The sequence below is a fragment of the Vitis riparia genome, unplaced genomic scaffold, assembly GCF_004353265.1.
Source record: "Vitis riparia cultivar Riparia Gloire de Montpellier isolate 1030 unplaced genomic scaffold, EGFV_Vit.rip_1.0 scaffold714_pilon_pilon, whole genome shotgun sequence".
Classification (NCBI taxonomy): domain Eukaryota; kingdom Viridiplantae; phylum Streptophyta; class Magnoliopsida; order Vitales; family Vitaceae; genus Vitis; species Vitis riparia.
The window spans coordinates 74,432-92,460 of record NW_023269745.1 but is presented as its reverse complement, the minus strand read 5'-3'; the positions used below and the strand labels follow the sequence as shown (position 1 = coordinate 92,460).

General features: G+C 35.1%; 1 protein-coding gene, 1 long non-coding RNA gene and 1 pseudogene across 2 annotated transcripts; 2 read left to right on the top strand and 1 right to left on the bottom strand.

Annotated features, from left to right (window-relative positions):
• The first annotated feature begins 1,891 nt into the window (after positions 1-1,891).
• On the top strand, positions 1,892-2,616 carry LOC117910326. The gene is made up of 3 exons (XR_004650646.1): positions 1,892-1,968; positions 2,353-2,445; positions 2,564-2,616. It is a non-coding gene; the product is annotated as an uncharacterized LOC117910326 (long non-coding RNA).
• Positions 2,617-6,097: 3,481 nt separating this feature from the next.
• Positions 6,098-7,615, top strand: LOC117910339 (annotated as a pseudogene).
• Positions 7,616-10,743: 3,128 nt separating this feature from the next.
• LOC117910329 (receptor-like protein EIX2) lies at positions 10,744-11,481 on the bottom strand. Its single transcript, XM_034824414.1, has one exon. It carries the CDS (start codon positions 11,479-11,481, stop codon positions 10,744-10,746), a length of 738 nt encoding a protein of 245 aa, XP_034680305.1.
• Between the last annotated feature and the right edge of the window lie 6,548 nt (positions 11,482-18,029).

The window sequence follows — 18,029 nt, the reverse complement described above, 5'->3', positions numbered from 1 at the left end:
AGATTTTAGAGTTTTACTTTCCACTAATGTATGGGTCTGAAGCTTCAAATGAGATAGAAAAAATCCGTGGAATGTGTTATGAGTTGCTTTCTAAGTATCAATCAAAGTCTAATTTGGGGCAAAAAACTTCATCCTATGGTACTTCATTAGGTTCAACTCTTTTGGAGTTAAACTATGATGAACAAGATCCTCTTTCAAAGTTTGACTTATTTGTTCATAGTACCACCAGAGAAAGTCATACGAAGTCAGAGTTAGATTATTACTTAGAGGAGTCTATTCTGCCAAGGAATTCAAATTTTGATGTTTTAAGTTGGTGGAAGACAAATGGTATAAAGTATCCGACTTTGCAGATGATTGTTCGTGATATCTATGCTATTCCGGTATCTACAGTTGCATCTGAGTCAGCCTTTAGCATGGGTGGTAGGGTGGTATCAAAACATCGCAGTAGGCTTCATCCAGATACTTTGGAGGCCTTAATGTGTGCTCAAAGTTGGTTATGGAAGGAAAAAGAAGGTAACCAATTTACATAATTATCAATTTTATGAATTGTTTTTTATTAAAATATTTAGTAAAATTTTCTAATATTTTTTTTTGGTGTTTTTTTTTTACTAGGTGATTCATCAATTCATGACTCACAGCCCCAACTCACAATGATGGATGAAAATGATGATTTACTTGTGCTTTAGATTTTTTTACTTAAGATGATGTTAGAGACATTTTTTCTTTCTTTTTTGCTAACAATTTCTTTGTAATGTCTTTTTTTTTTTTCAATGTTGTTAAGCTTATGGATATATTTTAATTTTGGATATTATATTTTGGCATGTCTTCTATGATGTTAATTACCATGGTTGTAACTAAGAACCACATTCTTTACAATCAAGTTCAAGACTTGCAAGGTAGAGTCCTTGTAAGGAAATGTGGGTGCAGGAACATATGCTAATTGAAGCCAACAATGCGTTGAAAATGAATGTACAAATTCTCAAATGAACCTGGTCTTTTATTTTAGATTAACATCCTGTGTTATAGGAAGTGGGTCTGGTCAACCTAGTCCAAAGGCCATTAACAGGCCTTCTAAGTCCAGCTTGGTTAAAGGGGATTTAGGAATTCTGAGCTATTTTATTTTTCTTATTTTCTATGAAGCCTTTTTGTATGATGTATTTATGTTGGTTTCTAATTGCCTAAAACAGAGTTGGACTTGATATTCCAACCATTGAAGTTTGGTTTGAGCATATAATAGTGGATGCAGAAGCATATATAGGAGACAGAGCACTACCTATAGTATTCAATTTCTCTGCTAATATGTTAGAGGTAATTGATTTTCAGATTATATTAATTTATGTATGTATACCTTATGCTCTAACATTTTAAGTTGCAAACAATCTCATGCTATGATTTTTCATTCATCCACCTATCATTTTTTTCTCTTATCATGTCCATATATTGCATATACTGTCAATGCATTGAAGAAAAGGAAGTGCATTCTGTATATACTTATGTTGTGACCACATTTTATGTCTCAATCACTGCATGCTATACACCTGTGTGGGAAAAGTGGTGGAAGAACCCTGAAAATGTGGATTTGTACCGGTTTATGGGCAAGGATAATGTGTCATTTCACAATGTAAGAGTTCATCTCCTATGCCTGAATAAACAGTTCATTATTTCTTTTTATTGTAACTGCAGTCACTTTGTATTCATGAGATGATAGTGCGAGCTTTTAAGCACATTTTGCAGGCAATAATAGCTGCTGTTGTTAATCCTGAGAAATTGGCTATGTCAATAGGTGTTGCACTGAATCTGATGCTTGGGGTTCCTGGAAATAGAGAATTAAATCAGCCATGCAATGCTCATTCCCTTGTGTGGAGATGGTTGGAGGTATTCTTCAAGAAACGATATGAATGGGATTTTAGCACATTAAACTAAAAAGATGTGCAGAAATTTGCAGTTCTACGGGGATTATGTCATAAGGTATTTTGGAATTGGCCTATGTGTTCCAAAACTTTGAGCATGCCCCACATTCTTTTATATTGGATATGTGGGTTTTGTAGTTTTATGATTTTAAACATTATATCATGGGTTATTTATATAAATTTGAAGAATGTTTCAGTTGTGTTGAGAGAATGGAAAAAGAATTAAGAACTTACTTAGGATATTTATATCATGGATGGGCAACAATTATATATATATTCTTAAAAGCAAAATTAATTTCTTTTCTAGTTTAGGGAAAATCCTATCAGGAAATGAAATATATTAAAACAAATATTTGTAATGCTTAGGAAAAACTCATGGATAACAGGTCTTCTTGCTCACAGTGGAAATGAGGGCTGACGATTCTGCCTTTTTCTTTTTCAGGTGGGAATTGAGCTAGTTCCAAGGGATTTTGATATGGATTCTCCATACCCTTTCCAAAAACTTGACGTTATTAGCTTGGTACCAGTGCATAAGGTGATGAACAAACTATGCTATTTGATAGAAGAATAGAACACATTGTTTCTTATCTTGCCTTACAAATAATTAAACCATTCAATAATCTGGATTTAATTGCATTTCTTTTTCTTTTCAGCAAGCAGCATGCTCATCTGCAGATGGACGACAACTTCTAGAATCATAAAAACAACTATAGATAAGGGAAAACTTGAAGATGCAGTCAGCTATGGGACAAAGGTATTTGATTTAAAAGTCCATCGGTTTGTCATTTCTATATGTAAACTACCAATCAGGTGCAGCAGAAAAATCTTTCTTTGCCTGTTCATTGGTAAATTAATATGCTACCTTAGTTCTAAAAGTTAGAATATACCATGAAAAGTAAGAAATACTTACACATTTGAGGAATGAAAGGGGTTGAATGTACTCCTTACAACATGTGATAGGACAGAAAAGTTCACATGTTACCATGTTGATAATAATATACTGCACCTGCACATAAGGACACAGCTTGCTCTCTCTTGCTCTCAACTTCTGTCCATGGTCAAGTTTGAGATGAAGCTGTTCTGACTTATGTATATATTTTTTTACAAAGACCTTGCTTTGTCATCTCTGGTTTCTGTCTTGGGAGAAAAGATCTTAAATTTATGATACTTGTCTCATAGAATCAACAATACTATAAAAGTTAAAAGAAAAACCATCTATATGCTCCTGAAAAATGCAAGCTCACATTATCAGGCCATGACATGATACATAATTTTTTTTTTCAAAATTTATTGATTATAATATTAAAAATATGCCAAAATACCGGGATAAACTAATAGACAGTTCTCAGGGAAAGAATCATGAGTCCATGTTTTTCCTTGATCCTACAAAGTGGGCTATTGGGTTTCTGTGTTAGAGACAAAATGCTAAAATCTTACTGAATATCTGTGTGTGTAAATATGTATATTAGTGATATATAAACACACACGAACTGGCTCATTTTTTTGAGTTTATCCGGCTATTCATTTTCTCAAAACCAAAAAATAAATTATCTGAGTAATAATCCTATAACCTGCTTGAACTGGTGAAATGTCTAAGTCACCAGTTACTTCTCCTGTCACTCTTTTCATCATGATTATTAAGACCAAAAAGTATATCGAATCCCTTTTTGTTTGAATAGAATGTTGTCTTTTGCATCACACCTTCGATTTATCCCATGTAGCCCTTTATTTCAGTCAAGAATTTCAGCAAATAGCCCCACTGTTTATGGATAAAAAGGACAGGCCAATTCTTTATTATATATCTTATAATTGCATGTTTCTTGTGTATCTTGTTGGGTTATAGAATTTGTTGCGCTGAGATTGCTTTTTTACTTGATTGGTTCATCAAACTAAAAACCTGGATAGAACCTTCTCAATATGCTATATAAATTAAGCCTACTTTTTAGTGTTGGCTTGTATTTTTATCCTCAGTTGGATCTACCTATCTGCCTGATTACCACCCTATTACAAGTAACTTCACTTAGATTGCAATCTTAGAGACTATAAAGAATTCTGTGTAGATGTGTGCCAACTACTGTTCTTCTGAACTGGGGAATTTGTAATCCTACCATAGGTTGTAAGTTTTGGGTCTGTAAAACTGATTAGTTTATTACCAAATTATCTATGCATTTTGCTGATGTAAGTGTACTGTTTCTCTTCATGTTTATTATGATTGTTCAAGGTTGTAACAATGAATTCCTCTTGTTTATATGCAGGACCTTTGAACAAGGCTCTTCTGGTACGTATAACTTGCATTGAAAGCTCTCTTAGATATTCATAGTTTTTCATCCACCTATTTCTCACATACTAAAGTAGAGATACTTCATATTGTTCTTCTGAGGTCAATCATTGTTGGGCCTACCTTTTCATTTGTACATGGGGGACCACAAACCTGCATTGTTCATTCATTGGTGAGAATACTTGCAGGAGACTAAGTGAATCTTCTGATCTTTAAGTTGTAATGGTAGTGTTTGAAAATAAGCATTAGTTGTCCAATGACAATTTTTTATTGGTTCATATACCTTTTATAGGAGTTTGAAGTGTCTTTATTTCACTGGGTCTTCATTAATCTCCAACTGCATGAAGTTTGAAAAATCTTTATTTCACTGGGTCTTCATTTCTCACTTGTTCTTAGATGCAATTTTCCTTCTTTCTTTCTTCTTGGGCCTTGCTTATTACTAGGAATCACTTATGTTCGAGTGCTTGTAGTGCTAAAAGATAAAACTTATGCTTTTATCATGTATTCACATTGTGTATGCCTACCTCAGATTGGTGACATGAAGAGACTAATTTCTCTACAACTATTGAAAAATTGTAGTGTCCTTATCTAGTTTTGGAAAACACCATATATAGGAACTTAATGTGTATGCATGTGTAGATGGCTTAAAATTGGGTGGATGCTTTCTTGTTGTAACTTCAAAATTTCATGCAAAAGTAAAAAATAAAAAAGGATACATGAAGATGAAGAAATTGAAAATACCATAGATGAGAATAACTTGGATAAGGCATGTGATCCTTGAGTCTTGCTTAGGAGTGATTACCTAAATCAATGTATGGTTATTTTCTAACAAATATATTATTTTCTTCAACAATTTGGAAGAGCTACTGTAATAGATAAAATTGAGAAAGAAATCCCCTCTGGAATTCTATTGAACATCTACTTGTAAACACATTAACATTGTCTATGGTAGTCCAAGCCTGTAGCATTGGAGGTTGCTATCTTCAGTATGTTGATTTTGTAAATGTGTTCCTCTCAAAAGTGGTCTCCTTGATGTGTGGACTCTACCTTTGTTAAAACCAAGATCTTTTAGTTGCTATTGTCTTTTGGTTTAAATTATCACAATTCACAACCAATTATATTGTTAATTTCCAGGCAAGATTATCTATGCAATAAATGTAAGAGACTAGGGCATTTTGCCATAGATTGCCCAAATGTGACTGTATGCAACAACTGTGGCCTTCCTGGGTAAGATGAATTCCTCCCCTTCTAGTTTCTCTAGAACATTTCATGTTTTATGAGAGAATAATTTCTAGAATTAAAATATGTCAATACTTGGTTGATGTATCATGTATGGTGGTTCCTCAGGATAGTTTAAACCCTGATTCACCCACCAAACTGATTTCTGGCAAAAACCTGATTTAATATGTTCTCCTTTGTAGCCACATAGCTGCTGAGTGTAACTCAACAACCATTTGTTGGAACTGTAAAGAGTCTGGACATCTTGCAAGCCAATGTCCTAATGATCCAGTGTGCCATATGTGTGGCAAAATGGGTCACCTGGCTCGGGATTGCTCATGCCCAGGTCTACCTGCTCATGATGCGAGACTCTGCAACAACTGCTACAAGCCAGGCTAGGTCTACCTGCTCATGTTTAACCGTGTTGTGCATGGGTATTGACCAGCCACTTATAGGAATCTTTCATGGGAACTAGATAACTGAGGAACCCAAAAGAAACTAATGTTGGTGCATAATTCAAATATGACTCAGCAGTATCTCAGCAGATCATTTCCAGCATCAGAAAGTCCAGAATGAGACTGCGGATTATCAACCCTTCCACGGAATTAATTATAAGCTATTGACTGTTAGATATAGATAGAGTCATATACATGAGAAAGTAGTCACACAGCAGCTAAACTCTCCGAGTTTTGAATGATGAAGGACACCATTGTTCTGTATCCTTCTTCAGGTATAAGCCACCTTGTTCCCATGGTAGAGCTTGGACAACTCCTACTCACTCACAACCCTTCCTTCTCCATCACCGTCCTCATTGCCACACTACCTTCCGACACAGCCTCCACCGCCTCATACATCGCAGCCGTGGCTGCCACTACCACGTCCGTCAACTTCCACCTCCTCCCCACTGTTTCTTTTCCCAAGCCGTCTGGCTTTCCAGCTCTATTCTTTGAATTTATGACCCTAAACAACAATAATCTCCGTCAAACCCTAGAGTCCATGTCCCAGACCTCAAGTATTAAAGCCTTCATCATTGACTTCTTCTGCAATACCTCTTATGAAATTTCTGCAAATCTTAACATCCCTACTTACTATTTCTATACTTCAGGGGCAAATGGGCTTGCGTTGTTCCTTTACCTCTCCACCATTGATAGAAACATTACAAAAAGCTTGAAAGATGATCTCAACATCCATATCCATGTCCCGGGAACACCATCCTTTGTAGCTTCTGATATGCCCTTGGCGTTGCTTGATCGCAGTACTAAAGTCTATCAATACTTCCTTGACACTGCAAACCAGATGGCTAAATCGTCTGGAATCATCATAAACACGTTTAAATTGCTCGAACCAAGAGCTATCAAAGCGATATCAGAGGGTTTCTGCGTTCCGGATGCACCCACTCCTCCAATTTTCTGCATTGGCCCGTTGGTCTCAAGCACCAAGCGACCTGGCGGTGGTGGTGATGAAGATGAGTGCCTGAGCTGGCTCAATACGCAGCCGAGCCGAAGCGTGGTGTTTCTTAGTTTTGGAAGCATGGGGTTGTTCTCGTCCGAGCAATTGAAGGAAATTGCAATTGGGCTTGAAAGAAGTGGGGTGAGGTTCTTGTGGTGGTGCGGATGGAGGAGAGCAAAGGAGAAACACCTCAGGCAAGCTTGGACTCATGCTTGCCAAAAGGGTTCTTAGAGAGAACAAAGGATAGAGGTTATCTGGTGAATTCTTGGGCACCGCAGGTGGCGGTGCTGAGTCATGACTCAATTGGCGGGTTTGTGACTCACTGTGGGTAGAATTCGATTCTGGAGTCTATATGTGCTGGAGTGCCTATGGTGGCATGGCCTCTGTACGCAGAGCAAAAGTTTAACAGGGTAATTTTGGTGGAGGAATTCAAGGTAGCTTTGCCAGTGAATCAATCTGAAAACGAGTTTGTGAGTGCAACTGAGTTGGAGAACCGATTGACCGAGTTGATGAATTCCGAGAAAGGAAGGGCTTTGAGAGACCGAGTTACAGCCATGAGAGAGGATGCTAAGGCGGCCATGAGAGAGGGCGGATCATATCGGGTTGAATTGTCCAAGTTAGTTGAGTCATTTAAACGAGCTCCACTGAGTTGAAACCTTTCACTCAGTTATATGATACCCTTAGTAATGCATAATAATGTTTTTTGTTCTCATCCACGTCAGAATAAGTTCATGTTTAATAATCTTATTGTGAAAGTAAAACAACCAACAAAGAAATTTCAAAGCTAGCTCAAGTAACACAAGCGAAAGTACTCAACTATGATTTCTAGTGTGAAAATGACAATTTTGTCTTTGTCACAAGACATTGGGATTTTGTGGATAAGCTGAACCACAAGAATAATGAAACTCTAGCACAAAAAGAACAACTAAAAGAATATAGATCGAAAAATCGATGCAAAAGAAGCAAACATGCAGATTAAAAAACAATTAGAAAGCTAGATGTGCAGAAGAAAAAGGTGAAGTGAACATGTTTTATGTTTGCCAAAGTGTTTCTAAGCATAAAAATGATGTATGGTCCCTTAACAATGGCTGCACAAATCACATAACTAGCGACAAATTAAAATATTTTTCTTTAGATGGACATTACCATTAACTAACAAGTAAAAATGCGTAATAGTGAGACAGTGCAAGTGAAGGGTAAGGCACAATTAGAGTACAAACTCAACTTTCAAGATAATGAGTGCATCATCTATGATAAAGGTAAAGGAATGTTAAGGAGTATAGTAAAGAAAATTAAGATGGAGAAAAATAGAAGTTTACCCATTAATTGTTTTCAGATGCGTAAAAGATGCGACATTAAAATTTAGAAGTTATTGATGAATCTTGGTAATAGCATCAAAAGCTTAGGCATTTGAATTCCCATAATCTCAAGCTACTTAATTTGCCAAAAGAATATGGTGGAAGGAATAACCAGTCAGATTGAAGAGAAAAATGATGTGATGGATGTGCTCTTAGGAAGCATCACAAACAATCATTTCCAGAAGGAATTGCTTGGAGAACAAAGAAAGCTCTTGAGTTAATACACACTGAATGTCCACACCCATTTAAAGGCAATAATAGGTATTTCATTTTGTTCATTGATGGCTTTACAAGGATGACTAAGGTGTTTTCATGAAACAAAAATATGAAGTGTTCATCATTTTTAAGAAGTTTAAAAGCTTGGTTAAGATACAAAGTGGCTAGCACATAAAGAACTTGAGAAGTGATAGAAGAAAAAAAATATATATATTTCTAGGCAATTTGAAAAGTTTTCTAAGGATGAAAGCGTTGAGAGATAGCTCTCCGTTCTGTATACTCCTCAACAAAATGGAGTATCAGAAAGGAAAAATCAAACTATGATATGCAAGTGGCAAAAGCAATATAGCATGAAAAGGAATTACGTAAGTTGTTTTTGGTTGAGGTTGTCAATACAATTGACCTTTCAAAAACTCAATACAATATTAGTATTAATTAATAAAACTCAATTCCAAAAACTCCTTTGAAGGTATGGAAGCTCAAGTCCAAGTAATCCTTTAATTACAATTCAAGCAAGGAATGACTATTTTCACCAACTAATTTGAACATGGAACAGGATATCTCAGAATCTGGGAGGCATGGATCGTTGAAGTGGAGCTTAACAACTTTATCAGCAATGTATGGCAGCTGACTCCTGTCCATCCACAGCAGTTTTCTTCATCAGAGCACAATGAGAGCCGGCTTGCAGGATAGTAAGAGCTTATTTGAAACGCATTAGAAGGGCTTGTTTCTCCTTCTCGTTGCAAACCAAGTTGTTTGCTCTACATGACCTTGAGATGATTGAGGAGAGAAAACAAAGCAAGGAAAAACAGAATGATTGCTGTAGATTTTCTCATGGTTTCTCAATTACCAACTAGGAGGGTTCAAAGAACAGGATAAAAAAAAAAAGGTTTGAGCTAGCCAGGCACAAATGTATGGATTTATGATTCCTTATGGCTGCCCAAGTGTATTTAATTAGAGTTTTTTTTTCATGGATAAAGGATCTGCTCCTATTGGGTTAATTCATCTCATCATGTTGGAAGTCAATGGATTTGAAAAATGAATCACCTTGCCCTGCCTTGAAGTTGTGGGAATCCAGGTGGTTGCAAAAAATGTGAAAGAGACTTGTAGGAGAGTCTTGACTGCCATCCAAATGGGTGGACTTTGGTCAACTGATAAACACATCCGGACATCGGTAATTCTGGAATGTGTCCATGACATAATTGTGAAAAAAGATATATGTTCTTCTTGGCTTGCAAAATTTTGAATTACATGCTCAAAGAGATCAATGAAGTTAAGACAACTGGCCTGAAAGTCTAGACTACGATCTGAATACATGGACTTAGTCCATTGATGATGAACACATCGATCCAGAAACTTTCAAGACTTGTGACATCTCACTTGACTTCAGTAATTTGATATTTGAAAGAGATTTTTCTTAGACTTGCAAAGCTTCCGGTCCTCCCAAGTTCCAATTGTATGAACAGTTCGATGGTCGCGGGCCTGTGGCATCAGGCACCTCAAACCTCAATAATTCTATAACTCACTGTGAGACACCACAGTAGACTAACATGGTTTCATGATCAGCAGTCAGACATTCCTCCAGTTACTGGCTCTTTTATTAATTGAAAATTGGTGTCAAATAAAATAGCTGAAATGACTGAAAATTACATCCACAAAAACATATGAATCTTCAATTCATTATGATATAACAACAATCAGCAACACCTATTTTTATGACATAACAGCAAATGACATAGTAGAAAGTATACTATAAAGAACAGCATTAACGAGTTGATAATTACTACAATTCCAAACACTACACACTTGAGAACTGATCTTTGGCTATGCCACAAAAGTTGGAGACATGTTGCCCTTATGAGGTCATTTGTGCCCTGAAAAATATTCAAAACAAGGATATGAACTAATAGATCTGTTAACCAGGAATTTAAACCATATGGTAATAGCAGTGTTCAAGGTTTGGAATGGGAAGTTCTTTTCTTCAACCTTCTCCTCTATTTTTCTTTTTTCAAATTTCATAGATGTTGATGTACTAACATATAACTGATAAACTATTTAATAAGATGTATTTTAGAAGTATTCGGAACACTTTATTATGATAAGAAATAACCAAGTTGAAAAGTGCTAAGAAGGCAATCCACCTGGAATGTTTTCCTCAAGTCTCTTAATTACGATCCACCACCTTCCCTTTCCTCCCTTCTCTCTTGGCTGCAACCCCTTAAACATCTCGAACCTATCAAAACCAAATCCCATGTCATTTGAGACAAATAAGAAGAGAGAAATCTACGTCTGTGATTAAAGAAGATGATGCATTTCACTTACCAAAATGGTGTCCTCTCAAATGATTGCGCAACCAGTTCATCTTCAGCACGGTAGCCACATAGAGCTTGTCTCTCGTGTCATCAAGAAACCTGAAATAAGCATGCCTCCATGTCCTTTTGAATAAGAGAGCACCACAGACTCCCCAAAAGCTCAGGATGAATCCAGTAGCCATACCAATATAAAACCATGGCAGTTCAAAGTCTTCTCTGCTTTCTTCAATGTGGTTCACACCTTGAAAATCTTCCTTCTTTGTGCAGTTTTTTGTAAGAGGAACTCCACAAAGTTCATCATTGCCAATGAAGCTAAGTGCATCAAAGCTATGAAGATGAGTGCTTGAAGGTATTGTTCCTGATAAATTGTTGTAAGACAGGTCCAAATGATCAAGGAATGATAAATTTGTCATGCTTTCAGGAATTGCACCTGAAAGATGGTTTCTTGACAAATCCAAAGATTCCAAGGTTTCCATGCTCCCAACTTTCTCTGGTATCCTTCCAATTAAATGATTTCGAGACAAGTTCAAAAACCGCAATCCTGAGAGACTCGAGATTTCAGCAGGGATTGATCCTGACAAATTGTTACTCGAAAAGTCTATTGTCCTCACCAGTGCAAGAATACTGTCATACTCTGATTTCCTCCCTTTAACCACTAAGGAAAGATCCTCGTACTTCAAGTAATTGTAATCAAACAAAACTTTGAAGTTATCATCAACTGCAGTGTCCATTCTTGCCATTGTACTAAAATTGTTTATGCACTTTGGTATGGCTCCTGATAATGTATTATCAGCAAGATCCAACACTATAAGAGAAGAAAGTTGGCATATTTGTGGAGGAATATTGCCAATGAACTTATTGGATCTTAAAGAGAGAGCCATTAGAGTGGACATTTCCCTATCCAACTTGGTATATTCCCTGAGAATTTATTTTCGGCTAAATCCACAAGGACCAAAAATGCACAGTTTTGCAGTGATACTGGTATATCTCTGAAGAAGCTATTATTGTACAAATGCAATGCTTTGAGAGCAAATAAAGAGCCTACGGAGTTGGGAATTTTACCGGATAGATTGTTGTCTCCAAGGTTCAAATGAGTCAGAGATGGCCAATACATCAAACAATTGGAAAGTTTCCCTGACAATGAGTTATTTGATGAATCGAGGACCTCCAATTTACTTCCTCCATTAACCTTTCTGCACAAGAAAGAGGAAATCCGTCTTGGAAATGGATTGTTGGAAATTCTCAACTCGATAACGTTCTGTGATAAACGTGGTAACTGGCCTGTGAAACAATTAGAACTCAGATCGACGTGAGTATTATTCAGCAGAACTTCAGATAAATCCCCAGATATCTGGTTATCAGAGAGATGCAGGACATGTGGAATTTGTGAAGCCCACTTCCACAACCAGCTAGGAGCAGTGTCCACAATTCCTGATTGGAGATGTATAGACTCTGAAGAGATCTTTGTGTTTGCAGCCATGCTGGAAACTTAGGGCCCATCTTGCAAGAAATCATCTTCATATATTGAAGTTGAAAAGGAGGAATCCAATTTGAGCTCACATTGAATGTTAGATACGTCCAAGACATCTCTAAGTACTTCAAGTTTGAGAGTTTGGTAAAATGTACTTCTGATACAATTCCTGCCAAAGGGTTTCTTCCTATAACCAGAGCTTCCAAATTTGAAAGAAGTCCAATGCTCTCTGGGAGAGCGCCATTTAATAGATTACCATAAAGATAGAATGTGGACAAGGATGATAAATTTCCTATTGACGAAGGAACCTGACCATCCAAGTAATTGTAATCAAGATTAAGTTCCTTTAGGTGGTTGAGCTGCCCTAAGGACTCTGGAATTTGCCCCTTTAGGTGATTGTTTGAGAAATTCAGATATACTAAGTTACGAAGATTTGATATGGTGCTTGGATTCTGACCATGGAGAGAATTGTTGCTTAGGTCGAGATACATAAGGTTACTACCGAGATTAAACACCCAATTTGGTAATTCATGATTGAAATTGTTAGAAGGGAGAAAAAGGTATGAGAGAGATATAAAATTGACATATTCAAGAGATGGACTCATGCTATCTAGTTGACAATGGACCAAGGATAACCCTGAAAGCAAAGGGAGAACACTCAAGTATTCAAGCCAATGAACTTCCTTGTGTAAACCAATTCCTTGGAGGCCCAAGGTCTCAAGGGAAGAAAGAAGAGAAATCCAACTAAAGTTATCAACATAAAGCTCACAACTGACAGCATAACATCCTAGAACAAGATGACGAAGGCTGGAAAGATTTCCAAGCTGATGAGCGATTACTCCACCAAAGGATGCATTGAAGAGGTAAAGGAATGTTAGACTTTGCATGGAACCAAGGAAGCTAGGAATAGGAGTACCTCCAAAATCATTGTAGCTCAAGTCTAAGCGACTCAAAAACTGTAATTCAAGTAAGGCAGGACTAATCTCACCACCCAATATGCCATAGGGTCCGATTGCGCTAGGATCATTACAATTACCGAGGTGGAGCTCGACTACCCGACCAGACATGTTCTCACAATGGACTCCTGTCCATCCACAACAATCTTCATTGACAAACCAGGATGAAAGCCGGTTTGTAGGATGGGCATGCTTGATGCTTAGAAGGGCCTGTTTCTCATTTTCATGGCAAATCAAGGTGTTTGCTTTGCATAAGCTTAAGATTGTTAACAGAAGAAACACCATGATCATTGCATTGCATTTTCTCATGGCTGCTCAAATTCAGAAGGAAAAGAAGTTTGATTCAGGGAGACACTACTAATACACGAGTATTTAAAGGGAGTTTGTCCTCATCTCTTTCTCCCGTTTTTTTCAAATCCTGTACTAAAGCTCATGGTCCCATTAATTTTTTTGCAATAAGATCATAATTGGGAGGAGTTGAAAAGTTCACGTGCCACAGATTCATAGTCAGCCAACCATGACAAATAACTCAAGTTGGCTCACCCTAGCTACTTACACTTACCCATAGGCACCAACTTCTCTTTTGGCCCCTTAAGTATCTCTTGTCCAGTTGAAAAAGTTCGCTAGCATTTAGTGTTTTTCCAGCCCCAAATTGTGGGTTAATATTCTTCTTTTTTAATATATATATATATATATATATATTATATATATATATATATATATATATATATATATTATGGTAGTTGATTAGGTTTCTATGGTGCAAAGATTTTCTAGGTCCAAATAATTCCATAAGGATAAGAACTATTGAAAAGATTTTTAACATAAATTGTTTTTTCCCAGTCTACTATTCTTATGTTGGTTATGATTGACAAAGGTGCGACAATGCGGAAGTATAAATTTTCAAGAAGTTGATTAAGTCTCAGTGCAACTTGCTATATATTTTATTTGATGCTCTTGTCAAGTGAAGGAAAGAAAATAAGTTGAACATCAAAGTAAATGAAAATTTCCACTATATGCACTATTGACAATGATGGCATTGAGTCCTTCGAGGTATAAAGGATTAAAAAGTAGAAAATCAACGAGGGTTTACCCAAGTAGATGATATCTCAGCTAACACTAGTAGAGTTTTAAAGGTCCGCTTAGACCCCATTGTTATAGGGCAATATCACTAGGGTTAGCCTTTCCAAGTCCAAATTGAATGTGAAGCTCAATGGTATGGAAAATCATTTTTGGATTCGCCCTGTATGACAAACTAATACCCAATAGAAATGATAATTGCTTAATGGTGCAAAGTTTGAGATATTAGAGATGATAATTGTTCCATTCAAAATTCCCCATGGATGATAATTTGTTCTAAAAACACTTGATCCAAAAATTTAGTCACTTCCAATAGAAATATGTGCTGATTTTTTCAAAGTTGATTTAGCCACCATCCAAAATTCCAAATACAATTATTAGAGTCTATTTATATACAAATGTAGACATACTTTTTAAGACTCAAGATATCCTACTTGACTTCAATTATTTTGGTTTGTGAAGGATATTTCTCTCAACTTCCTATGTGTGAAAGAGATTTTTCTCAACTTGCTATATATGGAACAAACAACTTGATTGATGGAAAATTGGTAATGTTTTAAGCAGAAAATTGGTTCAAATTAATAATTTGCTTATATTAGTTATCATTTATTTGTTCATTCAACATTTTAGTAGTGTGTTTGTTTGGGATACATAACGTTTAGTGTAGGTTGGTTATTATCTAATTTTTTTCACAATTGGCTCCTAATTTGGGCATAGTTGATTTCTTTGGATAAAATCTTTCAAGCAAAGCTACTCAATTGTAACACCACTTTTTCCTTGTTGATTGAAAAGAATTATTATAATAAAGTTTGGTTTCCCCAATTGAGCCACAATATCACATTCAATTTTATTTATAGATATTTTGAATATATATTTCAAAAACCACATGTATATATACATGCATACCAACTTCATATATGTCTATATATATTAGAATTTTGTTTGAATTTTTTTTTTAAAAAGTTGAAAATACATAAATTTATCCAAAAAAAAAATGTTTAGTTTTTATTTTATTTAATATTTTCTATAACAAGTCATTTACAACTTTTGTTATTTCTTCCCATTTTTCCTTTCTCCTGTATTGAGAACCAATCGGAGCCTAATACTCTATAGTAGAAATAGTGGTCCTAAGTAACAAGATCTTAGGGCTATGCAATGTAATCAAGATAGCTAAAAAGTGGAAGGTAGACTAGACATTTATAGAGATCCAAAAAAACACCAAAATCCACTCACTTAATGGTTGACTTGGCTATAGTCCAAATGTAATGACTTGGAGTCCATTATGCTTTAAGACTTGTGATATCTTTCTTAACTTGAACTATTTGTTGTAGGAAAAGAATTTGTTTCTCCATGCTTAATTACCTTTATGAAAGATTTCTCTAGGATTCCTTCTTGTTTCTTCCAAATTGCTTGGCAGCATACCTGAAAACAACTACAATGCATTGAACAGAAAATAACACTGGATGTGTGTAGAAAACCTTTCAAATAGATGGAAAAAAACCATATGATCTTATCAATGAAATTCATTAAACAACTAAGGAAAAATGCATAACCTTATGAAATTCAATTATGCATGTGTGTGTTTGTAGGAACGTTGGAAAGATGCTCAGTGTGGTGTTGCATCTTTCCTTGTGTCAAATTAAGAATCCCATGGCTAGTTTCCTCCTTGTTTGGAATAGCAGGGATCCTAAATTCTTTTGGAAGAACTTTGACCGTTCTATATTGTAAGAATTCTTCATTGAGGAGAAATGGAAAAAAGAATGAAAAATTACTCCTTTATATTTGTTTTGTACTGTTTGGAAATGAAGAAATTAAATGTCTTTTAATAATATATCATATTAATAGCTTAAACCCCTTTTTATGTGTAATTTTTTTGGAATGGGTAATTAGAAACAGGATAAAAATATTATTTTTACGGATATATCGATAATATGATTTTGCATATATATCAAGATATGTCAAGAAATATCGATTGATGTTTGACACAAAATATTAATGAGACATAAATTAATCAAAATTTGTGAAAATGTTGAAAAAATTATAAGAAATGATATAAAAAATAATAATAGACATTTTAAAGTTGTTTTACTAAAAAAATTTATATATATATAATATATATATATATATATATATATATATATGATAAATTAATATATATTTTATAGAGATTCATGCAATTTGGATGTATTATTTTTTATTTTAAAATGTTGATAATTGCATTTATAAATTTATATTTAATTATTATACAAAATATACTATATTTAAAATTAATTTATATACAATAATTTTATTTAATTAATTTATAATATATATATATACTTGGGACATTTACATTTAATGAATCCTCTATATAATGTTTGTTTGTAATATAAATGTATAAATATATATAACACATATAAACTAATTACAAACATCATAGCTGGCTTGGGTCTTGCATCAATTCCCTTTGGTCCAGTTCATATTTTCATTTTAAGAATGAAAATGAGTATTGCCTCATGAGGTCCTGGTTAAATGGGCCTCGAGGGCTGGGCTTGGCTTTAAAGAGTAAGCTGCTGTGTGGAAGAAGCTGTTGGGCCCGTCCATTAAAGCCTATTTCAGATTTTTGAATTACAAATTCAAAAAATCGGTTTTTTATCGATACATTCCCGAAAAATCGGTGAAAAATATGTGAATATAAAGATGCATCGGACATGGTCGAAATTTCGGGCGTGTTATCGTGTTATATATATATATACATATATATATATACAGAAGATTGTAGAAAATGGACTACAAATGCATCAATACTCAATTCATTTTCATATTTTTTTCATCCATTCCATCATATAGGAGTCATAGATAGATACCAAAAATGACTTTTCAAGTGTTTTCCCGGAAGTTGCATGAGGCTAAGTTAATGGTTAGGTCTTCATATCAATGACATTGATGCATGTGAGAGAAAAAAAACCCTAAGAGTTCTTTCCATATGTCCAAATTCGGACAGCCACTCAAAGAGATTAATAAAGTTAATCAATTAATTCGAAAGTCTTGACTAGCATTCAAATATTAGGACTTAGACCACGGGGCAAACGCATGGAAACAAACTTTCAAGACTTGTGAAGATCTCTCTTTAGTAATTCAATAGTTTGATGTCTGAAAGAGATTTCCTTTGCCTTGAAAAGCTTGTGATCTTCCAAAGTCTCAATTATATGAACATTTCAATGGCAATGGGGCTAAAGCGCCACCATCTTAGTTTCCCCATTTTGCTTTCATTACTCTATTTCCAGCAAATCTAAGTGATCATTATGATTTGAAAACTTCTAAGTGGTTGTTTTATAAGTTAAAATAACTACAAATGATATCTATGAAAAGCTCTGAAAGCTCATTTTATTTTATTCTTGTATGGTTAAATCAAGAGAATATTATAAAAAAAAAAAAAGAAACATCAATAGAGTGCCTGAAATTATATAGGAAGTATATCGTGGATGCTTAAAAACACCACCAAAAGGAAAGAGGGGTAACAAAAACAAGACCCCCCCCCCCCCCCCCCCCCACTAAGAGTTCAATCAATCAAAAAAATCAATTATACAAAGAGTACCAAAAATTATAAACAACTTAGGCCAATCCCATAGATTACAAAAAAAAATTGTTTCAACCCTTAAACAAAATGCTCTTGATTTTCTAATGATCTACCGTTTTTTTCCTTCCAAATTGTCCAAAATAAACATAAAGGAGCAATTCACCACTTTTTTTTCCATTTTTTTTTACCCATGAAAGACTTATGTCATCCCATTAGTGTTTC

Coding starts and splice junctions, on each gene's coding strand:
- LOC117910329 (XM_034824414.1), bottom strand. CDS start 11,481: ATGGCAAGAATGGACACTGCAGTTGATGATAACTTCAAAGTTTTGTTT.